The sequence below is a fragment of the Papaver somniferum genome, chromosome 1 (assembly GCF_003573695.1).
Source record: "Papaver somniferum cultivar HN1 chromosome 1, ASM357369v1, whole genome shotgun sequence".
Taxonomy (NCBI): Eukaryota; Viridiplantae; Streptophyta; class Magnoliopsida; order Ranunculales; family Papaveraceae; genus Papaver; species Papaver somniferum.
In genome coordinates this window covers 206,758,459-206,784,577 of record NC_039358.1, presented here as the reverse complement: position 1 = coordinate 206,784,577, position 26,119 = coordinate 206,758,459, and the positions used below count along the sequence as shown (strand labels likewise).

Here is a 26,119-nt window from a genome sequence, read left to right as displayed (position 1 = left end):
AACTATCCTAAGATCCAGGAAAACTTCATTCGTGTTGTTTCAAGTGATTTTACTTCAAATTGTTCGCGTTATAATACTGCAGGTGCTTGCACTGGTTTCAAAGAATCTCATGCAGATGGAATAGTTGATGCTGAAGCGGGAGAATGTAAAGATATGCTGGAAGGGATGCGATGGGCAAAACCAATAGAACTGGACAGCATTCACCTAGTAGCCGATGCTGAGAATGTCGTTAACTCTATCAATAATAATACTCTTCTTGTCAGATGGGAAAATAGGAAGATCATTCAAGAGATTAAGCTTTTGTTAGATTCTTTTACTTTCTCTAAGATTCCTCATATCCGAAAAAACTTAAATTATATAGCTGATTCCATTTCAAAAGTAGTTAGAAAAGATAAACTACTCATTGAAAGTTCAGTCATGATGTTCTGCATCTTGAAACTTTGTTATCCAGATTTTTAGAACCTGACAATTCTTGATAAATACATTTTCTTTTTATCAAAAATAAAATAAAGATATATCCGGCCAGGAGACCTATAGATCTTGGATTTTATGATTAACTAAAATCATATCATATAGAATCCATATGGTTCACGAATCCATTTGTCATTTTATGAAATTACATAGAGAGTGAGTTTCGATATGCGTTTTGCTCACAGAGGTGCCCCTAAGAAAACTGTGTTGGCAAATAGAAACCAACCGACAATATGGTAAGTGGGCCTCACGTACGGTACCCGACTGAAGATGGGTTGTTCTCGAGATAGAATACTATTGAATGATTTTTTAGGGACCATGGTTTTTTTGAGGGGATCATAGTTTTATTAGGCCACCTTTCCTATAGTGATAAGGGGTGTCCTAAAACGTTGAAATGACTGACCTACCTTTAACCTAATTTAATTTAAAACAAACCTAATAACCACCTATATATATAACCACCACCTCCTCCCACCACCACCGCCGATTACCACCACCACCACCTCTGATTATCACCACCAACCACCGATTACCACACCACCACCACCACCGCCCACCACCGCCGATTACCACCACCACCACCTCCCACCACCACCGCCTATTTAATAAATGTAACAACATCAATGCAATCACAATTAAGTTCGGTTACATAATAATTTTATCGAGTATAAAAGACGCCAGCCGCAACCTGATTCTGCCATGGGACCACTCCGGAGGTATTTTCCAACAAACCCTTCGCTTTAATTTGATTTTGATTTCTTCAATCGAATAGAAATCATCAAAAATAGGGTTTTAATAGGAGTTACAGAGCCATGTTCGGTTAGGTCGATTTTCCAAAAAACGCTAGTTTACTAACCGAACTTCTTGAAAATGAAGAACACGAAGAACAGTTCGGTTCTATTGGATTTAAAACTAAGTCACCGAACCCTTTGTTCGGTTGTTTCGCAAAAAAAATTAAAATTACAAAGTAACCGAACTCCACCTTTAGAATCGAAAAAAAAAACAAATCCAGTCTAACTGAACTGTGTTGTTGTGGCCACTATGTTGAGTTCCAAAATAACCGAACTTAGCCAATAGAGTTCGGTTTGTTCGCAAAAAATTTTAAAACTACAAAGTAACCGAACTTAGCCAATAAACGCTGGAACTTCACATTTTTGTTTGTTTGTTAAGTTCGGTAACTTCACAATTTTATCGCAGAAACCGAACTCAGAGTTCGGTTGGTTGGCTGTTAGGTTCAAGTTTGCGAAAGAACCGAACTTTGTAAACTTATATACTCTTATATTACGTAAAGTTCGGTTAGATCAAAAGTGCATGCAGTTTGCGAACCAACCGAACTTTGTACACCAAAGTTCGGTTAGTTGAGAACCAACCGAACATAACGCTGTAACTCCTAGAAATTATTAGAGAGTTCGGTAACCTGCGTGTTTGGATCAAGTAACCGAACTACACTTTCAGATGAGTTCGGTTACTTGTTCTTCATGTAAAGTAATCAAACTGTTCAAAATCCAGTTCAAATCCGGATCATTTTTAAGATTAACAAATATTCTAGGAGAGGATGGAGATGAAGAATCAGATGATTTGAATACTCAAACTTAGTGAATTGGAAAAAAAAATTATTTTCCATGTTTTTCTCCTTCATCTTCTCTGACTCTACGCTCTCAATAATTCTACTCAACTAATAATAAACCCATCTTTTAATTTAATCTCACTAATTGTTTTTAACTAAATCATTCACTAATCATAACCTAAAATTAATTAAGAGGGTAGATTAGGTATTAAATAAATAACTAGATATGGGGTGACCTAGAATTACTTCTAATGTCTTTACCCAAAATAAAACCATGGTCCCCAAAAAAAACCATGGTCCCAAAAAATCGTTCATACTATTTATGCATTAAAACTGAAAGTTTAGGGCTAGCCGCCAGCCTATAAGTGAGCTTCAACATCAGGTAAGAAACCCTTGTTTTCCTTTCTTTCAAGATGCTTTCGGCTTCCAGTAAAAAAAAACTGTGCAACGAAAGCTTAACATCAGCATCAATTATAGGCAACAACAGTAATCTTTTGGTAAACATTCTATATCGTTTACCAGCAAAATCTTTGTGCGTATTCAAAATCGTATCAAAACAATGGCTATCTTCAATATCTGATCCATGCTTCGAAAGAAACTACAACCTTCGGAGTCGTTGTCTTTCTGTGCCTGCACTATTTATAAAGAAAACATTCCGAGGAAAAGGACGTCTGACAGAACTAGTAGAATGTAAACTTTTAGTCATGGATGAACGAATAGATATCGATTATACTTCCTCCAATACTCCAGTTGCTGTCAACTATTTCCCGCGTATGGATTTCAAACACTATTGCAATGGTCTCGTATTGTGTAAAGTTCATGATGATGGTTATAACACAGGTTACGTCATATACAACCCATCCACAGAGCATTGCAGAACGCTTCCTTCACCACCAATCAGAAAAAATTGCGTCCCTTATGTCCGGAGTGCCACTATAGCTTTCGATCCTGCAAAATCAAGTTACTATGAAGTTGTATGTGTCAGCATGAATATTGATAACACCGTAAAAACGCATCATATTGAAATCTACTCTTCCAAGACAGGCTCTTGGAGAGCTGTAGAAGATGCCTTTCCTTTCTCTTCACAGGGTACGTTATCTCCTTCTGGTGTGTACTGGAATGGTTCAGTGCACTGGATCGACAAGTGCACGGCAACTCTCCAGTATATTGATATTGATGATGGATTAATGAAAACAATTGCAATGCCAACCAAGCCGTACCCGGTTGGAGAAAAAAAATAGGCAAATTGTATACTTCCGTGAGTGCAGGGGACATGTTCATTTTTTGGAGATGCGGGAGGGCGACATGCCCTATTTTGACATTTGGGAGATGCGTACCGACTATACAGGATGGGACGCCAAGTATTACGTTGATCTTACTCCATTAACAACTGTATACCCTGGCATATTACTAGGTACCAAATTTCATTACCATTGTTTTGAATCTTTTGATTTGTATGTGCTGCTTATCGAGGAAGTCGAAGTTTCATCAAGGTTGATATTACGGATAGGGAAGAACAAGGTGATATGATTTGACCTTGAAGATAAGAGTTTTAAAGAAATGTGTGATGTTAATCCTGATGTCTGGACAGATGGATTTGAATATATGGAAACCCTTGCTCGTGCTTGAATATTTCTGTGAAGCAGCCACACACATTATTGAACTACCTGGAATTTCAGCTTCATATGTAGGTTTTCTTAGTTTTGTCTGTCGTAAAGTAGTTTCTTATGTTTTTATTTCTGAAATGCTGAAGTTCTAAATTATGTCTTAGAAGATGTGACATTAATGTTTCTTTGCAGAATGCTTTAACTTTTTTCTAGCAATTGGCCTTGTTGTGCATCACAAGTTATTCTTGTAAACTTAAGTACAATAATAACTCCTCACATAGGATGGGCCCGCCAACCTTAGAGCCAGGGTCATGTGAGAGGGTTATTTCTGTGTTGTCAAAACACACGGTACGTTTAGAATTTTTGAATATATATAAAAAGAAACTACCCTACTACAAGCTAAAGGGCAGACATCTACATGCTAAAAGTTAGGTCTAGCGTTTTACTGAATAAACTTGCAGGCCTGCTAGACACGAGGAGCTTCTTTATCAGGTAAGAATTAAACTTTTTCTTTCCTTTCATTCAAAGATGCTTTCAGTTTCCGGCAAGAATTTGTGCAACGAAAGCTTAATATCATCATCAACAACAACGACTATAGGCAACAATGATAATCCTTTAATAGACATTCTATATTGTTTACCGGCCGGTGAAATCATTGTGTGTATTCAAAACCGTATCAAAACAATGGCAATCTCTAATATCTGATCCGTACTTTGAAAGAAACTATAATCTTCGGAGTCGCCGCCTTCGCCTTTCTATGCCTGCCCTATTTTTGAAGAAAATATCGAGGGAAAGAGGACATCTCGAAGAACTTGAGACCGTGGTCATGGATGAACGAAACGGTAACGATTACGTCCCCTTCAACACTTCAATTGCTGTTAGACGTGGCTGGCTTGTATATTTTGAGCAGTCTTGCAATGGTCTTGTTCTCTGCACAGTTCATGATGGACATGGTAGTGGTTATTATTACACAACTCGTGTCATATACAATCCGTCCATGAGGCATTGCAAAACGCTTCCCTCACCTCCATTCAGAAAAGCCACAGGTGTCCCTCGTGTTCTGAGTGTCAGTATAATTTTCGATCCTGCAAAATCGGGAGTTACTATGAAGCTGTGGCTGTCTGCAAAACAGATCGAGTTTCCCTCAAAGATGTGTACTATATAGAAATCTACTCTTCAAAGACAAACTCTTGGAGAAACGCAGGAGATCCTTTTCCTTTCTCTTCACAGGATACATTATCCGAGTCTGGTGTGTATTGGAATGGTTCAGTGCACTGGATCAACCAGTGGTCCGCAACACTCCATTATTTCGATATTGGTTGTGAATTAGTGAAGACAATTGCAATGCCAACAAAGCCGCACCTCAAAGGACATTATTATGATAAGAGAATTGTGTACTTCAATGAGTACAAGGGACATATTCATCTAATGCAGATGTGCGAGGACGACATGCCCTATATTGACATCTGGGAGATGCGTAGGACTATACGGGATGGAAACTAAAGTATTACGTGGATCTTACTCCATTAACCACTGTATACCCAAACATGGTACGAGGACATTTATGTCTCCGTAGTATTGAGTTGAAAGTGCTGTTTCTTGAGGAAGGGGAAGAAGAATTCGTCGAGATTGATAGTATTGATAGAGAAGGACAAGGTGATATCCTTTAACCTTAAAAATAAGAGTTTAAAGAAAATGTATGATGTTAATCCGGATGTCTGGGTAAACGGATTTCAGTATGTCGAAACACTTACTCATGCTTAAATATTTGCTTTGAAGCAGCCACACATTACTGAACTACCTGGAATTTAAAGTGCATATATAATTTCTCAGAAGATATTACAAGTATTTGCGTTGCTAACACTGTTAAGCCTATGTTATGGTGGGCTTCCTTTGTTCATATGGTGAATCTTTTGCTGGGACAGAGAAATCCCTCTCTTTGTAATAACTGTGCACATATGTTTATGTGGGATTTTGATAAGAACTTAATAATTCTTACCCACGGCCAGCAGAGTAGACTTTAAAAGAACACAGAAATTTAGGACAAACTTATAATTCTCATAGATAATCAAAATAATAACACTAGACCTTCTTATATAGGCCACTGAACTATAAAATTAAGGAACCTAGAAAGGAAACTACTTCTATAACTAGGAATCTAAAATAAAATTCTTAAAACAGAACAATTTCCAAAAATAAATTAATGCCTAAAACAAGAGAATTTAGGGATTTCTAACCCTAACCCTAATTTTAATTAAGAATTCTAAGTAATTGGGGATTTCTTATCATTCCCCCCCCCCCCCCCCCCCCCCCCCTCCCCCCCCCCTCCCTTAAGATTTTCCTTGACCTCAAGGATCAGTTCAACCATGGAATTACTGGATCAACCTCATCTTCTTCTTCTGGTAGATTATCCCCAACAGCCGTGTTAGGAAACAAAGCCTTCTTCAGAAACGATACATGAAATACCGAATGTATCTTTGACTCCTTAGGCAAGTCCAATCGATAAGCCATAGGTCCTATACGCTCCAAAATCTTATATGGTCCAAAATATCGTGGAGATAATTTTTGGTTCTTCCTTTACACATTAGAATTTTGCCGATATGGCTGCAACTTCAGATACACATAATCCCCAACTTGATATACAATGTCCCGACGTCCTTCATCTGCCCTTAGCTTCATTTTATTCTGCACCACTTGAAGTTGATCCTTAAGCATTGATAAAACTTCATTCCTCTTGGTTATTGCCTCATCCAAAGTTGTGGTTTTCGCTTCTCCTGGTAAATAAGTTGTTAATACCGGAGGAGGAATGCCATACAAAGCCTCAAACGGTGTAGTATTAGTTGAAGTATGATAGGATGTATTATACCAATACTCTGCTCATAGTAACCAAGATGACCATCCTTTTGGTTTATTTCCAGCGAAACACCGTAAGTAACCTTCCAAACATCTGTTAACCACTTCAGTTTGATCGTCGGTTTGCGGATGATAGGAGGAACTCATTCTTAACTGAGTTCCATGTAGGAGAAATAACTCTTGCCAAAAATTACTTGTAAATACAGCATCCCTATCAGAAATTATAAATTGAGGAAATCCATGAAGTTTGATGATTGTTTCTAAAAACTTCTGGGCTACCGATGTGGCTGTATATGGATGTTTTAATGCAAGAAAATGGGCATATTTAGTTAGTCGATCCACCACTACAAGAATCACAGTTTTCCCTTTAGACTTTGGCAACCCTTCAACAAAATCCATGGATATATCTGTCCATAATGTAGTAGGAATCGGCAATGGTTGAAGATATCCTGCTGGAGAAAGAGTACTATATTTATTCCTTTGGCAAACATCACAGCAAGCAATGTAGTCTCTCACCTCTTTATTCTAGACCAGTAGAACAACTTAGATAAACGTTTTACTGTCTTCAAATATCCGGCATGACCAGCAATTGGAGAGTCATGAAACTCAACTAGTAGTAGTGCCTTCCACCTTGAAGTAGGACTTATCACTAGTTGATGTTGTTTATAGTAAACTAAACCATCTCGTACGGTAAAGTTATTCTTGCCGAAAGAAGGCTGACTCGCTTTAAAGATGAAATCTGTTATCCACGGATCTGTTTTTAGTTCAGCCAATAGGTCTTCCATCCAAGCACAACTAATATAAGTTACGGAACAAATTTCACCGTTTTCAAATTTTCGAGAAAGTGCATCAGCAACCTTGTTAGACGATCCCTTCTTGTACTCAATCGCGTAGTCATAGCCTAATAATTTTGTTAACCATTTTTGTTGTGCCGGTGTTACAGCTCTAGCATCCAAAAAATACTTCAAACTTTGTTGGTCTGCCAGAATAAGAAATCTTCTCCCAATTAGATAAGGTCGTCATTTAGTAACCGCATGAACTACTGCTAACAACTCTTTCTCATAAGTTGACAAACCCATATGACGAGGTCCAAGTGGCTTACTTGTGAAAGCAATTGGTATACCTTCTTGCATCAAAACCGTACCTATTCCTACTCCACAAGCATCACTTTCAATAATGAAGGTCTTTGTAAAGTCAGGTAATGCTAGCACGGGTGTGGATGTCATTACACTTTTCAATTTAACAAATGCGTTTGTTGCTTCATCTGTCCACAAAAAAACGTCTTTTTTTAGCAATTTTGTAAGTGGTGCTGCAATATTAGCATAACCTTGTACAAATTTCCTATAATATCCTGTCAAACCTAGGAATCCTCGTAATGCCTTGACAGTTCTTGGTAACGGCCAGTCCAACATATCCCGTATCTTGCTAGGATCAGCTTCCACTCCTCCTCTTGAGATGATATGACCCAAATACTCAACCCTCTCAGTACCAAAAGAACATTTACTTAATTTGACCTTAAGTTGATGGCTTTCTAATATCAGGAATACTTCACGAAGGTGCAATAAATGTGCTTCCCAGGTAGGACTATAGATCAGAATATCATTAAAGAAAACCAAGACAGATTTTCTTAATTGATTTCTGAACACATCATTCATAAGATGTTGAAATGTAGATGGAGCATTAGTTAATCCAAACGGCATCACTAGGAATTCATAGTATCCGTCATGGGTTCGAAAAGTTGTTTTGTAGATATCTTGTTCATACATCCTAATTTGATGATAACCCGATCTTAAATCTAGCTTCGAAAAGAATAAAGCTCCATGTAGTTCATCTAATAACTCATCAATGACTGGAATAGGAAACTTATCCTTGATAGTAGCCTGGTTTAAAGCTCTATAATCAACACACATACGCCAAGTGCCATCTTTTTTCTTAACTAACAAAACAGGAGAAGAGAAAGGACTCGTGATGGGCCTAACTAATCCTGAGTCTACCAACTCTTTAACAATCTTTTCGATCTCAACTTTCTGGTAATGTGCGTACCTGTAAGGTCGTACATTGATTGGAGCACTCCCAGGTTGTAACGTTATGTGGTGATCATGGCTTCTCACAGGTGGAAGAGAACACCTCACCAAACTCTTCAATTAATTCTTGTATCTCCCCTGGTGTTTCTTGACTAATTTGTGCTTCTGAACATTGGTTGATTTTGCAAAAGAACCCAGTTGATCCCTTATTTAAGAGTTTCTGGATGGTATTGATGTTGGCTAACTTTACTTTATTTTTCTTATCTCCTTCTAGTCGAATACGTTCACCATCCCTCTTAAAATCCATGGTTAAATGTTTGAAAGCGCAAGTTATGGGACCCAACGTTTCTAACCATTGGACTCCCAGAACCACATCGCATCCCCCAAGTGGCAATACATAAAAAGTTCCTTTGAACCCATATTTATTTAACTTATAATCCAGATCCAAGCATCTTCCTTCACAAGTCATTCTAGCACCATTAGCTACCAACACCTCAAAAGTCTCATCTTTAATTATCTTAATTCCCATTCTTTTAGGTATCGCAGAATCAACAAAATTATAGGTACTTCCAGAATCGATAAGTATGGTAACTTTAGCCTTCTTAATTTCTCCTTGTACCCGCATGGTTTGTGGAGCTAATGATCCATCTATTGCATGCATAGAAATCTCGACGGTTTGTTTTTCAGATTCTTCTTCTATAGCAACTTCATATGTACCTTCATCTTCATCCTGATTGTCATAGCTATCAATTAAGAACAATGTCTGAGTTTTACAGCGATGACCTCGGTGCCACTTTTCATCACAGTTATAACATAGTTGTTGCTTTTTTCTTTCTTCAGCTTCAGCCTGAGTTAATCTTCTAACAACTGGAGTTTCTGTCATGGGTTTTGAAGATGATATAGGTGCTCTAGAATTAAAAGGTCTACTAGTATTAACAACACTAGGTGTCTTTGGTGCTATTCTATATGATTGTTTTCGCAATGTTACCATCTCATCTTATAACCTTCCAATTGCCATTGCATCATGTAAATTAATAGGAGTGTGGGATTGAGTTTCTAGTCTTACCTCGTCTTTTAATCCACTTAGAAAACAGCTCACTAAAAATTCTTTAGGTAAATTATCCACCAAATTTGATAATCGTTCAAATTCTTCACAATATTCTACATATGAACCTGACTGCTTAATTTTAGCGAGTTTTGCTCCTGCATCTTCATATGAAGTAATACCGAAACGGCTAATAATGGCTTTCTCAAATTCTCCCCAAGTAACTACAGGTTTAGTTCTCTTCAACCACCTATACCATTGTAAAGCTTTACCATCTAAATTACATGCTGCCAACTTGATTTTCTGATTCGCAGGTGTTTCATAATACTCAAAATATTGTGCAGCCTTAAAGAGCCAACCTTCTACATCAGATCCATCAAACTAATAACACTAGACCTTCTTATATAGGTCACTGAACTATAAAATTAAGGCAAGGTAACCTAGAAAGGAAACTACTTCTATAACTAGGAATCTAAAATAAAATTCTTAAAACAGAACAATTTCCAAAAATAAACTAATGCCTAAAACAAGAGAATTTAGGGATTTCTAACCCTAACCCTAATTTTAGTTAAGAATTCTAAGTAATTGGGGATTTCTTATCAGATTTCCACCATAGTACAGAGAGTAGTGAGATTATTGGTAATTTCTTAAGAGTTCATCAAAACGATTTGTACTTAGTCTTATTACAATACATCGGGCGGATGAGAATGAATCCGAAAAATGAAAAAAAAATCCATATAATGAGAGTAAATCTGACAATTGTTATCAACCATTTGTCTAAACAAAAATCTTAATAATATACTATGTGAAAAATGTTATCGGCCTTCGGCACGATGGAATATCTGAGTGATACAATGCAAAACATAATCTTTTCTATTACACACAAGGACAGAAGGAGTATAGAGACCCCTTATCCTGTGTAAAGAAGTCAAAGGCTATTAAACATTGTGCAATGGAAAAAAAAGGTTAACTAAGATCTTGTTTGTTTGCAGCTGACTCGGCGTCTGGATCTGAGTCAACTTCTGATTCGGACCGAGTCACCAGTCAGACCGTTTGTTTTGCATTTTGAGTCAGATCTGGCTCGACCTATGACTCAGACATAACCCCTGAGTCGGACCCATTTGATTCAGGTAACAAAATACCCCTGACTCACGGGACCAAATCAATGACTCGCGTTTTTTGAGTCAGATGAGTCAGATCTGATTCAAAACAAACATATTGAGTCAGATCCAGATGAGTCAGGTGATTTCACTCAGATCCAGACGACTCAGATGAGTAAGGAGTAAACAAACATAGTGTAAATCTTTTTGTTGTGTATGTTTTTGTTTGCTTCCTGTGCCTTAAAATCCAGGCTCCGCTGCCCACGTCGAAACCATACACAAAAACAGCTGACAGCTGGGCAGCGCACAGCGAAAATGCTTTGTACCCTTCTCCCAAAATTCTTCTCCCACTACATGCCGCTCGTGCATTGGCTCATGGTCGTTAGTCCGGATCCATCGCTTCCCAAAAGATTTCGTAGCTCCCTGGATGTATAATTTAGATGAGCGCGGCAAATAGAGGGGTGCTTCGAAGAATGGAACATGCTCTTGATGCTCGAGCAATCTTACTAAACGGCCAAGCCTCACGTGCCATGCGGGCAGCGGATTGACACTTAGCAAGAAAGAGGACCCGGATTTAAAACGAACAATAACGGTGCGGGTCTGGTAGTTCCGTTCTCTTTTAGTATATTTTTTATCTTTCAAGAAAGTTTTCTCTTCCCGAGCCTGGGACCTGGGTGATTCGTGCTCTTGGAGTTTTTAGGCAAGTTCTTTCATCTCTAATTGAGGATTTATGAGAACTAGGGTTTGCTCCAAAATTAGTTTTGTTCGATTTCTTGGGATTTAATAAATTTTATAACGTTTTCTCTACTAGCAATTTCTATGGATTTTCAGAAATTAATTCCTTTGTATTGATTGAAGATTTTTCAGCTTATTGTCCATTTCATGTTTGATTGTTTTAGAATCCTGCAAGGATTGTTTGTAAATTACGGGTTGTTATGTAAATCAGCTGTCTGTCTTTGTAAAATTTTGCTAATAGTTTTCTTTTTCAGGGATTGAGTCTTTGGTGGACACAGAGTCAGGGTTAAAGAGATATGGCTAACCAGGGGGCGAAGAAGCGGAAAGAAGAAAACAGTAAGCACTTGGCCAAGCTTCTTCGTGTTATCATCATCTGCAATGTAAGAATTTACTTACTTTTCCCTGTCTCTTATGTGGTTTTCAGTTCTTAACTATTAGAATTGCTGTTTCTTCCATATCCAATTTGATACAGACATGTTTAGTTACAAATCAGGTTCTAAAGACTGTTTCATACTTCCAATTTAGAACCTAAAGTTTCCCCCCACAGGACTACAATTTTGTTAAATGTGTTAGGCAAGGCATTCTCAACTGCTCGTTTTCAGATTCTTGACTTTGTATGTTATTCTGAGTGACATAATGATGAAGTATGCGTCATATTTACGTTACTGTTAATGGGTTGTCAAACCATGGTCTTATGCTATTTACATGTATTGTATCCATGAGGACATTGTAACATTGTTCCAGTTAATACCGGGCATAAGCCTCCCGTTTTTGATGTTCAATTTGTGAATGAATTAGATCAGTAGAATGAATTTATTTGAATTTTTAACTTTCAAATTCTATTAAAGGTCATTAAGTAGGGATCAAATTGTTAACTTTTTCTGAAGTAAAATTTTGAATTCCAAACTCTTAATGGACAGGTTATTTATGTCATAGTAAGGTTGCTTATCTTACATTCTTCGGTAACCTGGAAACATTTCGTTGGCCTCCTTGTGACGTCAGCAGCTTATGCTCTTTCGTACAAACAACTTGCCCAAATGGCCGAACCATCTTATGATGATGCTGGAGACCTTCTAGATGGGGGTTATGATATGAGCACTGGTGGAATTTGCAGGTATGTGATTCCTGGTTTCATTGCTTCCACTAGTCTTCAACATTCTACTGCAGTCCAGCAAGATCATATATCTGTTAACTATTTCTCTATTTTCCCTTTTCACATTTTAATGAATATAATGTTGAATAAAAAAGTATTAGGAAGACAGTATGTGATTTCTGACCTTTAATAAATCTTGGGAAGAATACCTTGGAGGAAATTTCGAATGTGAAACCAATTTGAATGTGTAAATATTATTAGTTTGTGCTAATACGGACTTTATTGTGGTTGCAACATACATGCTTCTAGCATTGTCTTTATGTTGGGGGACTTCTTTTTGTTTCTCTCCAACTACATGAAGCAACAAAAGTACTTGAACTTTTCGCAATGCTACACTTAAAAATGGGTTGGTCACAAATTCTAGAAGGGTCATGACTATTTTGTGAAGCATTGGTCCCTTGAAATGGTTAGCAGACTCGCCAATTTCTGAAATAAGTTGCTAATTTCTTGGCTCTGTATATATGAAAATCACCTCAATGAATGACTTCACTGATGGTCTTATGTTATCTTTAGGAAGCTTACTGAGTTATTTCTCTCGTAATCCAACTTTTGGTTGAATATGGATATGGTTTTGGTTTAATACGGATATGGATATGTGATTTTTACATTGCTTCGACCTAATAGTACCATGTAATTGTACATGACAAATGTTGGTGTGTCGTTGCAGTTATCTGCATGACGTGATCTATATTACAAGCTTTGTGCAAGTAATGTCAATCCTCTCCGGCAAATTTTGGTACACATATCTGGTGGTAAGACATAAGCACCTAACACCTTCAATAAACATGTTTTAAATGTTAGAATCAGATCCTTAGCTTTGTTTGTTCTCTGCTTTTGCCAGATTCCAGCCTTTGCTGCATACAAACTTTCTGGTCTTGCCAAAGGATTTCTATCTCATGATTCAGATGTAAGTTTCTGTTACACCGTCTATTTCTCTGTGTTTATAGTAGGCCTAGCATCATTACAATGGTTTTGTGGCATGTTTACGTGTATAGGGAGTCCCGGAAGATGAGAAAAGCAGGAAGAAGAGGGAAAAGCTGGAGAAAAAAGCTTCAAGACCCAAATTCGTCAAGACGAGGAGTAAGTAAGTTTTTCTTTGTAGTCCATTGAGTGAATCAAAACATAGAGTCAAAGAATGAATAGAATATTTAGATCGAAATTTGCTTAGGCTCCCTGAAAATATGTGTGGATTATCTTGAAATTTAAAGAAGCAATTTTACTTGTTAATTCGTTTAACCATTGGGATTTTCTTGACTTCACTCGAGCGTTCACTTTTCGGAACTTTGCTTCTGTATATAAGAGTTCTTTCAGGCAAAAGCTTTGCGAACATTCTTTCTGTTAAGATTGTGGTTGTGCATATTCTGATAATTAGGGGAAAACTCTTCATTAGCTTGTTTGATGATGAAATTCTGTGTCCAAGAATAAGAGTTATGTACGCAGGTGCTCCAAATTCGAGTCAGGTCCCATAGTTATGTACACAGTTATCCGAGTATACTTTTTAGTTATAATTTTTACCTAGGATACTCAATATTCATAGGTTTCACTGTTGCTGATGCAACGAACCTGATTAGATAGCAGCGACTTCTGATATTTACTGGGACTAGAGCTCTTTTGTCTGATGTAAGAGTTGTGGTCATCTGTCTCCATTTCCATCACCATGGTTAGCTTATAACAGCATTTGCTTCCTTATAACTACGCAAGGCTGCTAATGGGGGTACCAATTTGCTTGGGGGTGTACCAACCCATTGGCAATAGTAAATTAGTAATACTTTGGTACACCCCCAAGCAAACCAGTACCCCTTATTAGCAATCTCTCTGAGAGGACCTCATGATAGTTGATAGATTATTCAGGAACAGCCATCATGAAGTCCATCTGTCTATCATTGACGAGTGAATTTGTTTTTGTTAACATGATTGTTCTTGCCTCCTACACCTGCAATGGCGTGCCCATCTTCAAGACTTTGGGTGAAAAAGTATAATAAAAACTCTATATTCACATTCACATCTCTATTTTATATCTTCAGGAATAGTTCTCTTTCACTTTGTAGTGTCAAATAATTACATTAGTATGTAAAATAAAAAATGGCACGTCCAACTCCTCGGTGATTGAAGTTTCTAATGTCCACCTTCCAATGAATCAAATTATCATACATTCCGAGCCTTAATTGAAATCATTGTCTAGTCGGTTGTCTTTTTTACTTGAACCCCCCTGCCTTGTGAGATGATTGCTAGGAATTTAAGGAGTCCATTAAGGCGGGCAACAGCATAGTAAGTACACAACCTGATCAAATAGAGAGATCCAAAGATAAAAAAAAAAATCAAAAAAAATATCTGGCTTGCACAAAATTTGTTCCATGATCCAACTCTATGGGTTGTGAAACTTCAAAATTTGTTAATGTGATCCCAAATGTGCCACATGATTCAAAATTTGCTAAATGATACAGCATTTAAGTTAAGGTGGAAGTTGACCAATACCTTATTGATCCAGAGACAAAACATTATCCGATTGGCCACAACATTGTTCTTATCATATACTCCCTCCGTTCTTTTTTAATAGGCCAGTTTTGTTTTTAGCGAAATTTAAGGAAATTAAGAGAACTAATCATTGAAAGTGGTCATCATGACACTTATCAATAAAAGAAGTGAAGTGAAATGGTGCCCATGACACTTGTTAGCAAAAGAAGTAAAGTGAAGTGGTCCACATGACACTTGTCATCAAAAGAAGTTAAGAGAAAAGTGGTCCCAAAAAATTAAAATAACATTTGACTTTCCCAATTAGGAAACTGACCTATTTTTTTGAAACTTTTATTTATAGAAACTGGCATATTAAAAAAGAACGGAGGGAGTAGATTGATTGACCAATAACTTCCGTCGAGGCCCTTTTGTGTCTTGAAGTGCATTAATGGAGTGGACTCAATGGGACCATGATAATACAGGTTTCCAGGTTTCCATCATTTTATTACGACAAGAATTATTCAGTTCTCCATAGCTGTTTATATTAATTATTCGATCATCAGGTGGGACTATAATAGTTCAAGAAAGGGTATATCCTTTAAAGTCTGAACCAAATTTAGTTTTCACGTACGCTAATTTGTCTCTGAAAAGCTTCGAATTGGTTCAGAAATAATATTCGGATCGGATATTCACTAGTTTGGTAGTGATGAATCAACTAATTGATCATGAAGAATGCTTGTTACTTTGTCGGCCATACGCATACTCTTCATCGCTTAATTAAGACCAGATCTTCATGATCTTTAATTTGACTTGAGACAACGTCCAACCCTTTTTCCAGTTATATACTTGCATTCCATTTAAAATGAAACCAAACGAATATCCATATGCGAAAGGAGAGCAGTTCCAATTGTTGAACAGGAGTCTGATTTTATGCGGATATTCGAAGTTTCTAACTGAGTTTTTATTGTTTTTATAATGAGTTATCACGTGATATTCGATTTCATCTTCTGGTTTAAGTTTGGCATTATGTAACCATCAGAGCGAATGCTTCTCCACTGTAAAGATGGAGCTGGATTTACTTTTTCTTGTTTGAATATATCAATGAACTAAGATGAAAAAAATACATAAGGAAAGCGTGTGCATACATGAGTTTAACCTTCAGCTGCCACGAGGAGAGCGTATGCAGTCACGGTCAAATCATAATATCTTCAACTAGAGGAAAAAGTAAAACTGGTTCGGTAGAGTGTTGCACGATTTTCTTCCGTTCAAAAGATCAATGACCCTGGATTAATTATAAATGTGTATCGAGTATACAAAGGCAGCTATGACCCTTTATTTTTGTTTAAGCACAGTGATGAAACGCCTTATTATTTGGCATATGTCAAATCTGCCAAATATAATCAGGCGCATTTTTTTTTGCTCCTGGTTGAACATTAATTCTCTGTTGTCGGGATAGAGAAGAGCCAGAAAGATGTTGTATGGAGCGGATTGGATTCTTGCTTTTGTAGCCACCAGGAGGCTGACACCTCTATTGAAAGTCCTGGAAATGTGAGTGCATCATTCATGTGGTAGATCTACAAGGAGCTGTCTACATAACTTAATCGACGTTTCCACATACCATGTTTCAAACTGATGTTCACAGGCCAACACAAAAAAAAAAAACATTTCTCATTAGTTTTTTTTGTTTCTTGTTTTTGAAGCTTCTCGCTAATAACAGTAGATATTTCGCAGAAAATGGGCTATATAGCCAAAATTGTGTGTTTCCTGGGCTAAATGGACAGTTAGGATTCATCCTGGGTCAAATGGACAGAGAAATCTTTTTAATTGAAACTGACCCAATTACCCTCTCTAGATCTCCACCATTTCCATTCTTTCTTCTTATGCTCTCGATCTTCTGTTTCTCCACCACCACCGTTTCAGTCATGGTTGCTGTTACTTCTGTGAGATCGAGAATTGAGAGATTTGATGGGCAGAGAAGATGGTGGTCGACGTGATGGGTATGATGGCTAAGATCGAGAATCAGTAATGGGTTGACTCGAATTTGGATTATGAAATTGAGAGTTGCAGTGAATGAATGAAGTTAGGGTTTGCTTCTTCGGGTAAATCAGATGAAGAAATTGTGAATTGATAAAGGTTTCCGAAGATAGAGAGGATGAAATTAAGATGGGTTCGATCTGTGAATCCGTGACCTGAGAGCTTCCACAATTGAATTGATTCGAGACTGTGTAGTTGATGGGTTTAATGGCCGATTGAGTTCAAGAAGATGAAGTTGCAGAAATTGATATGGGACTGAACTTAGTTACAACAATGGAAGATTGAGAAGCAGATGGGATAGAAGGAGGAGCAGCAGATGCTGCTGTTGAATCTGAAAAGAAATTGTAATGGTTTTGAGGTTGGATCTGTGATGGCTTGCAGTGAGGTTATGAACTTGAAATTCAGGGTTTGACTCAACAGAGGAAACGGGGGTTTGAAGCTGCTTCCGATTGAATGCAATGGTGGTGCTGAGCATTAAAAAATTTCTTCCATCAATTTCACTGGTAAGTTTCTTGATCCTATTGGTTTAACTTTTGTAAAATCCATTTTAAAATTCATTGAATTTTGTTTGTATGTAATTAGTTTCATCTGGGTTAAGCTTGTGTAAAATCTGGATTGATCTGAAATTGCTTTTATCCATTTTATACTAGGATGAAACCAGTATCATCCTGTTTTGGATTGACCTAAAATTATTTTCATCCATGTTATACTAGGATGAAACCAGTATCATCCTGTTTTGGATTGACCTCAAATTATTTTCATCCATGTTATACTAGGATGAAACTGGTTTCATCTAGTTATAGTCTGTGATAATTACGTTTTCGTCAAAATACTCAGGATGAAAACTAGTTTCATATAATTTATTCATTGATATACCATTTTCGTCAGAATACTCAACTAGAAACCAATTTCATCTAGTTGTAAACTTTCGCTGTATTTTCGCCAAATGTGCAGGATGAAACCAGTTTCATATAACTTACATATTGATATACCTTAATTTCGTAAGAATACTAAGGATGAAACCAATTTCATCTAGTTGTAAACTATAATATAATTGTTTTTTTGTCAAAATATGCAGGATGAAAGCTAATTTCATCTAGTTATAGACTATGATATAATTGTATTTTCATCGGAATATGCTGGATGAAATCAGTTTCATCTCGTTTTGAAGATGCGGCTGCAGGATTGGACCGAGCTTGGTTGCAGTTGAAACTGAGACTAAGAAGATGTTGTTCTTGATGATAAACAGATGAATTCGAGGTTGAGTTGTTGTTGCTGGAAGATTATGATGATGAATTAAGAACAGGTTTGGTTCAGATTCAATGAAGATGGGTTTCTGAAATTTGTTGTCTTGATGTTGCTATTGAACTACATGTCTGGATTGTTAAGAATCTGTATTGTTGTGGCTGGCTCTTGAACACAGTGAAGATGGTGATGGAGTTGATGCAGGTTGGCTTGGGCTGTAAACTGGTGGTATTGAGGTTCAGGTGGGATTTGAACTGAGTTTGTTGGTGGTGATGTCAAGAACAAGGAGTAGTAGTGGCTGCAGTTTTGTGAAGTTTCAGTGGTGGTTAAAATGGGTTTTGAGTCTGCAATGGAAATGTGATGTTGCAGGTGAACAAGAAATGTTCTGCAGCTAATGGTCTGAACGGAGTTGTAATGGCTGATTATGAAGTTGAGGCTGTAAATGAATGTGCTATCGAATGCAGTGTCTAGAGCTGTGTGAGATTTGGACAGAAATGGAGTAAATGGGATTCTCTGTGTTGATGGATGAAGATTGCGTATGAATTGCAGGTCAAGCATTGGAGCTGGAGCATGAAAGATGAACGTTAGGAGATATTGCAGAGATTTGAGCAGAGATTGACAAGAAGATGTAGGTACATGCAATGGCAGGTTGTTATGATAATGCATGGACTGAGATTGCAGTTGTTGGCCAGAGAAGATGATGGTGTTTACTGTGAAGCTGAACTGAGGCAATTGAAGGAAATGTGTAAATGAAATGCGGCTGGTAGATATAATAAAGAAGCTGGTGATACTGAGATAGCAGGCAAGAAGCTACAAATGGGTGTCTGGAATTGGCAGTTGTGATGATGTTGTCGCAGAATGAGAAGGTTTCAGTACAGCTGCAGATGGATAATGGTTTGAGTATGAGAACCGGTGATATAAGGTGGTGCAGAACAAGGATTTTCTTCTTATTCTTGGTGTCTAGTGGAGTTGTGGCAGTTGGAGTTACAGGGAATTGAAGATTAAATGGTTATGATGCTGTTGATTACAAGGAATGCAGTCGTGTGTGAAGATGTTGTTTACAAGAGACCAAGTTCAGTTTGAAACACAAGCTAGAAGACTAGATTTTGGTCAAGTTTTTATGTAATCAGTCAGGCAAAGGAACTGGCGCTTTTCCAAAGTTCAATGGTCGCGTTTGGCAGTTAAGGGGTATTTTAGGTGATTGATATTTTTTGGTTTTTATTTTCCTGGGTCAAATATCCTTTTTGGCTAAATGAACAGTATTTTTCTGTTTAATGTCCATATAAACAGTATTTAAACCTAGCAGTCCGTTTCACCCAAAAAATATTTGTTTTTGGTCTTTTTGACCAATTTTGTGGATATTTCGTGACTCTCTAGCTTCTTCGAATTTACTATTCAAACTGTTATCGACCTCATGAATTATATATACGATTTTGTGACATATGTGAACTAGTATATACTACTGCACTTGGATCTTAGCCAGCTTAATATCTATAGATTAACCAATAAATTATAACGGTAACCTGGCTATGTCTCCAACAGTGCATAAATTGGAGTGGGCTATGGGACGACCATAGGTCCCCATCATTTTAATAAGACAAGCTATTGAGTTCTTGAAAGCTGTTCATCGATTAATTATAAATCAGGTGAGCTATAAAAGTTCAGGAAAAGGTATCCGCTGAACCAAATTTGGTTTTCACGTACCGAATTGTTTCTGTAAAGCACAAGTTAGCTCAGAAATAATATTCATATACACATTGCGGTTAAACATACACAGTGCAGGAGACTAGCCGAAAATGATAAACTTACCGGACAGAGAATCTCGTAGAATCGGCGGCCTCTCACAAATCTGTGGGTCCCACCACAAAACAGTGACCCGCGCTCAGCTCCAGTGTGTGCAGGCCCGTAGATCTATGTGAGGCCACCGATTCTGTAGATTTTCCCCCTCGGTAGCTCTATCAGTTCCCGGAGACGAGCACTGCAGGTACATTGTGAAAGCACATGATCACCTTCAAAATTTCAATCAGACAAAATCTATAATAGTAGAATAACCTACTCAACTCCAGCAGGAAAAGTATTAGTTTTATAGATTTTTTACAAGATCAAAACTCTCTTACCAAATCTGAGTATTCACACCTAAAATACTACTTTTAAAATCCCCAAAGATGCGTGATCACGAGCTACCGCCGCACTAGCACCGTGGAACCACCTTATATTAGCATATGCCTGATCTGCCAGATATAGTTAGGCTGTATACAGTTCAACAAAAACGATGTTGGTTGCAATATTCCGACTGTATTATACTATGTTATTCATTTCTTAATTCAGTGATCTTCCAAGCAAACGTGATTTAGGCGTACATGTAAAAACCGCAGACTGGCTATAAAAGATGTCAAACTTCCTGTACTTTTTTTTGTTTTAAATCCCTAGAATTATATATGCGATCTTGTGACATATGTAAAGTTCCAGAGGTTACGACTTTCATTCTTTTATCTTCTACGTGCCATCTTCTAAGTAATTTACTTGCGACCCAACAAGAAAAGAAAGAAAGCTAAGCATATTGAAAGTAAAATCTTTGGCATCGTCGTAATACACATGCTATAATAATAAAAAACTAATACGAATAGAGATACGTTAAAGCTGTCAAATCTGCATTTGCTTTCCATCCTCCTACCTAAAAGCTTATCTTTACGATTAAAAAAATTTGAAGCACAGAAAAGAAAAGAAAAGAAAAGAAAAGAAGAAGAAAATCTTCATCTAAACATTTTAATATAATATATACACCATAAAATACACATTTCTGGATTCGACCATGTGACCAGAGAAATAAAAGAGGGGATAGAGGTGTCACGGTTTAATAAGTCGACTAGTATGTATTCGGACCCAGTTTTACCTTAATTAGTCCTTCACATCAAATCAAACAAGAAACATCTCTACATATATCCACCTCATGGATGGTCCCCATCATCTTATCAATAAAACAAGAAACATCACATATCCATCTCATCAGTTTATCCGTTAAGATAAGAAGTCTACATCCGTCCTGTGGCAATTTGGTACACAAGGCTCCCAATTTTCACAGTCACTTCTTAGACGATGTGATGCCACAAGGCTATAAGATTTTCCTAAGAAATTACTATTTCCTTCGATAGATTTCTTAAACACTACCTGTAGGTATGTCAATTTTAATTATCAACAAGTTTTGATATATATATATTTCCGAAAAAAAGGCAAGCTGGCCTCATGAAATAACATTCATAACACCAGGATTCAAATCGCGTGAGTTATAGGCTTGTAGTATAGATCAGAAAACTTCCACCTGATTTAAAGTACTCCCTTCGTTACTTTTTAATAGGCCAGTTTCTTTTTTGAGAAAATTAAGGAAACTAAGTGAACTAATTATTGAAAGTGGTCCTGTAGATACTTGTCAATAAAAGAAATGAAGTGAAATCGTCCCCATGACACTTGTCAGTGAAAGAAATAAGTGAAATGGTCCACATAACACTTGTCATCAAAAGAAATTAAAAGAAAAGTGGTCCTAGAAAATTAAAGTAACATTTGACTTTCCCAATTGGAAAACTGAAATATTTTTTTGAAATATTTATTTATAGAAACTGGCCTATTAAAAAGTAACGGAGGGAATAATTAACATGACGGGTTTAAATGATATTATTAAGACTAAATGCGACGTATCCAAATCAAATAACAAGTTTACTGATGGTAGAGATGTTAGGATCCAGATCCAACAATTTCTCAAGAGTTTTATCATAATCACAGTAACACAAGTGATCAAGGCATAAAAGAATCCATAGATCCAGCCATTTGACACACTTTTTTTCAAACATAAAGTAACACAGGTGACAAAGATAATCAAAATCGATTATCTTTGGGCAGAATCAGTCGGAGGCGGTGTGAATACTCGTCGAAATCGGTCTTCTGTTTCTATTTTCTGCTGGAGTCTTTTTTTTTTTCTTTTTTCTTTTCGACGTGTCTTTAAATCGGTTGTAACATCCATATACAACTATACGGAAATGCTATTTAACTTCCTCTTTTTCACCTCCCTCAAATTTAAACCACACATCTAAATTCAGATTCACATTCAGGTATAAGTGGGGTTCACCATTCCCTAAATGTGGAGTTTAGATTGTAGGGAACTGAATAGGGAGCTGGAAAAGAAAAAACTGGATAGCAATACCGTTTAGTATATCGGGTTCAAATAATAAGTCCTCGAAAGCTTTTGAATCCATTCGGGAATACACCCAAAGGTTATACTTGGAGTCACCAAAAGTTGAATCACGCTTCGACTCGGATAACAGAAAAATTTGAAAACCACTAAGACATCCGATTTTCGGCCGATCAAATTGTTAAATCAGCTAAAACCAATCTAGCATCATATCTATTTATATTTGATTTAAAAGACAAGCATCTTAAGTCTAAAACCAAACTAGCACTATATTTATTTGTATCTGATCTAAAAGACAAACATATTAAATTGGATCTGATCCGGTCAAAAAATTTACATAGATCAAGACGAATCAGCCGTAAACAAACATGATGTAGGTATTAACTTTCTCAACTAGCTGTCAATGCCACATCATTTCATGATTTTCCACGGTGGGTAAAAAGGATAACAAGAAAACTAGCAAACAAAATTTACTTGGAGCCCGCACGACACTTACTTTCTTAGAACCTTATCCATTACTGCAAAAATTAACACTAACTTGCGCCACATACAACAATCTCGTGCGCCGCATATACATTACACATTTTTATTATTACAACCACTACACGTCAAAAAAAAAAACAATAATTAAATTTAAAATCAAATTTGTAATTTAATATTAATAATCTCTTTTTCCATTTTAGGTTTTACTATTTTTTCCATATCAGGGGTCATCATCATTAACAATCAAACACCTCTATCTAATACGAGTAGCCACAGGAATATTATTTAAACGGCCACCGTTACAAACACCGTTAATAACATTCGAACTGTTACGATCAACGTTGAATCCCATTGATGAAGATGACTGATATTTGATCGGAGCAAAATTGATCTTCTGATGAAACCCTAACTGAATATTCGACGCCGTTGGTGATGCTGATGAAGATGAAGAAGATGACACTTGATTCAGAGTTCTTTTATACGGACCAAACCATTTCATTTGCATAAAACGATTCTTCCTCCAAGGAGATAACAGAAGCTGATTAATCTTCAAAGATTTCTTAGCAGCTTCAGACACTAATTTGATAATTTGTTTAAGTTCTTCAGATCTTCCAATATAAACTCTAGGTAAAATTTGTACCAACTTCTCATACTGTGAAGTTGGTCTAGCAATTTCAAACTCTCCCATAAAATCAATATCAATAAAATACCTGATCTCCGATGAACATGATAATGATGCTGGTTTAATTACGTCAATAAATTCATAATTACCTCCAGTTAATCCTCCACAACTTTCCCATTTAGTTTTACAAATCCCAGCATTATATCCATTTTCACGAAGATAACTCATAACACGTCTTCTTAAAACACCTTTGTCTGAACTTAATGATGAATATAATGTAAATGTCTTCGTTACTTGAGATTGTAACATTAATCGAAAACCTGAATCAAATCTCACTCTTGGATTCAACAGATCTCTCAGCATACTAATCGATTCATTTAGAGAAACAGAATTATTATTACTATCAATCATCCTCTTCTCTGAATCACTACTACACTCTTCATGATCATTCTCGGCGTTCTGATTTCTTCCTTTATCATCATCATCATTTTCTAAGAATCCATGAATGAGATCAGAAAGACTACACGACGAAGAAGAAGAAGAATCGTGATGATGATCAGAATCATGTTCACTCCCGCTGCTACTAACATAACTTTTCACATCATGATGACCACAAATACTAGCTTTCACTTTATCGTTTAATGGATCTGTAACTCTTTTCGCTCTTACATAAACCGCCATTGTTGTTTGTCTCTCTCTCTCTCTCTCTGAGCTCTCTGGAGAAAGAAACTAAAATTAGACTCAGGTTTTTGTTTACTCCAAGTCCCTCTCTTTATAGCTCTGATTACTCAAAAAAAATGTAAAGACTCGATTTAAGATTTTTGGAATATCTCTTTAAACCAGGATAACATTTTTATTATTTTTCGGAATTAACAAAAGAATATTCGAGTACAGTCAAAGGTCAAGCAAGTCAAACCATTGACAATCAATCACAACTGTTGAAACTCCATAGAGATGTGTTCAAACTTCAAACTTCTTGAAGTTAGGGTTGACAGAAATGACAGTACTCCTTGGGAAAGGATGAACGTTAAGAACAAAAGAGCATAATCTTGAGGCTCTTGATATATCCTCCTGTCGCTAATTTAACGCTGCGTGGCCGCATATGCGAGTAGAACATAATTTTTGTACGGTTTAATAATGATGTGGAGTGTTCGGATGCTAAACACGTGTTAACCAACTTAGGTGATGATATTGAAATGTGTAATACGCACGTACACTGTCTGATTTATTCATGAGTTCCGATTTATGCTGTAGGCTCTCTCTCTGTCCCTTCGTGTGTTGTAAGGGGTGACCGTCTGTGAACGGTTACCCTTTAGAAAGGTGATATATTCCTTTGGTTTATTCCCTTCCGTTTGATGATATCTTTGTTTAAGCTTCAGCCTATTCAATGCTGTATAAGTTTCTAGAGTATTATCTGGCTGCGTACGTACTTAATTACCTCATTTAAGTTATAGAATGCCAAACAGCCAAACTTAATTACGTTTGGAAGTTGCGTATAAATGCCCGCCCGCCACCAGTAATGACGGTAACGAATGCATAAGAGTAGCTGGCGATCCCTGTGCGGAATGTCACCGAAATTAGGCGAACACTAAGAAATCTGTAAGAGTCAGAATTCCCATTCGAAATTTCTAATCTTCCGGAAGATGAAACAATTTCTAGGAAAAAACTAATAAAGAAATCTAAGCAGAGATGATAACAAATTTCACTGCAGTATAATGGTAAAAGATTTGGACGTCTCAGTTCGAAACTAGTCAGTAAAGTATCAATCTAGTTTAAAACTTGTCAATTAGTCAATAGTGATTCCAATTCGAAACTTATCAATAAATGTTAGGGTAGAAAATCTAATTATATCCTTAGGCGGACGCCACTGTAATTGTACAGTGATAATTTTTTTGGACAAAATCTCAATCCTAAATGTACTAATAATAATACCAAGTTATCAAGGTCCTAATTTTTTCCAGATGGTAAGTAGTTACTAGCCCGGCTAATGAAGTTTCACGATCATCCACTAGAATTTCACTAATTAAGTATCAAAATCTACTAGGCATAGTTTAACCTGCAGTTTAAAGATTAGCTATTGAGGAAGCAACTAACCTAGTATCCGAACATGTGATTCTCAAAACACAAAATTAGTTAAAAAGACCAAAATCAACAATTTCTGGGTGAAATGGACAGTTAGATTTTGATACTGTTCAAATGGCCAAAAATATAAAAATAGGCAGGATGTAACCAATTTCACCGTGTTCAAATATATGTTTCATCCTTGCTATTTTTTAAATTTAAGCTAGAATAAAACCAGTTTCATCCTTACTATTTTTTTTTTTGCCATTTCACCCAAATTATTTTTTACCCATCCATTTAAACCGTGATTTAAAAATATTTGGACAAATGAACCATTTTCCGTTCTCAAAATGGCTCCCAGTATTGCTCTGGTCTGTTATCGATATGACCACATACACTTGCTATTAAAAAATGTTGAACCAGATATTTGCTAAATTGCATGCTTTGCGTGATTACAAAGAAATGCCAATGCTTATTCTTGT

The 26,119-nt window shown here is 36.7% G+C and overlaps 3 protein-coding genes across 3 annotated transcripts; 2 read left to right on the top strand and 1 right to left on the bottom strand.

Annotated features, from left to right (window-relative positions):
• The first annotated feature begins 4,471 nt into the window (after window positions 1-4,471).
• Window positions 4,472-5,148, top strand: LOC113359032 (F-box protein At5g07610-like). Its single transcript, XM_026602731.1, has 2 exons — window positions 4,472-4,691; window positions 4,778-5,148. Exons 1-2 carry the CDS (start codon window positions 4,472-4,474, stop codon window positions 5,146-5,148), a joined length of 591 nt encoding a protein of 196 aa, XP_026458516.1.
• A 6,126-nt stretch (window positions 5,149-11,274) lies between these two features.
• On the top strand, window positions 11,275-13,846 carry LOC113335893 (transmembrane protein 208 homolog). Its single transcript, XM_026581913.1, has 6 exons — window positions 11,275-11,367; window positions 11,657-11,782; window positions 12,323-12,516; window positions 13,223-13,307; window positions 13,397-13,462; window positions 13,551-13,846. The coding sequence occupies exons 2-6, from the start codon at window positions 11,699-11,701 to the stop codon at window positions 13,641-13,643; spliced, it is 522 nt and encodes a 173-aa protein (XP_026437698.1). The 5' UTR covers window positions 11,275-11,367; window positions 11,657-11,698; the 3' UTR covers window positions 13,644-13,846.
• A 9,361-nt stretch (window positions 13,847-23,207) lies between these two features.
• LOC113359022 lies at window positions 23,208-24,257 on the bottom strand. Its single transcript, XM_026602721.1, has one exon. It carries the CDS (start codon window positions 24,255-24,257, stop codon window positions 23,208-23,210), a length of 1,050 nt encoding a protein of 349 aa, XP_026458506.1.
• Between the last annotated feature and the right edge of the window lie 1,862 nt (window positions 24,258-26,119).

Coding starts and splice junctions, on each gene's coding strand:
- LOC113359022 (XM_026602721.1), bottom strand. CDS start 24,257: ATGGCGGTTTATGTAAGAGCGAAAAGAGTTACAGATCCATTAAACGAT.
- LOC113335893 (XM_026581913.1), top strand. CDS start 11,699: ATGGCTAACCAGGGGGCGAAGAAGCGGAAAGAAGAAAACAGTAAGCAC. Junction 13,308..13,396: donor TTTGGTACACATATCTGGTG/GTAAGACATAAG, acceptor TGCTTTTGCCAG/ATTCCAGCCTTTGCTGCATA. Junction 13,463..13,550: donor TTCTATCTCATGATTCAGAT/GTAAGTTTCTGT, acceptor TTACGTGTATAG/GGAGTCCCGGAAGATGAGAA.
- LOC113359032 (XM_026602731.1), top strand. CDS start 4,472: ATGGATGAACGAAACGGTAACGATTACGTCCCCTTCAACACTTCAATT. Junction 4,692..4,777: donor TCCATTCAGAAAAGCCACAG/GTGTCCCTCGTG, acceptor TCTGCAAAACAG/ATCGAGTTTCCCTCAAAGAT.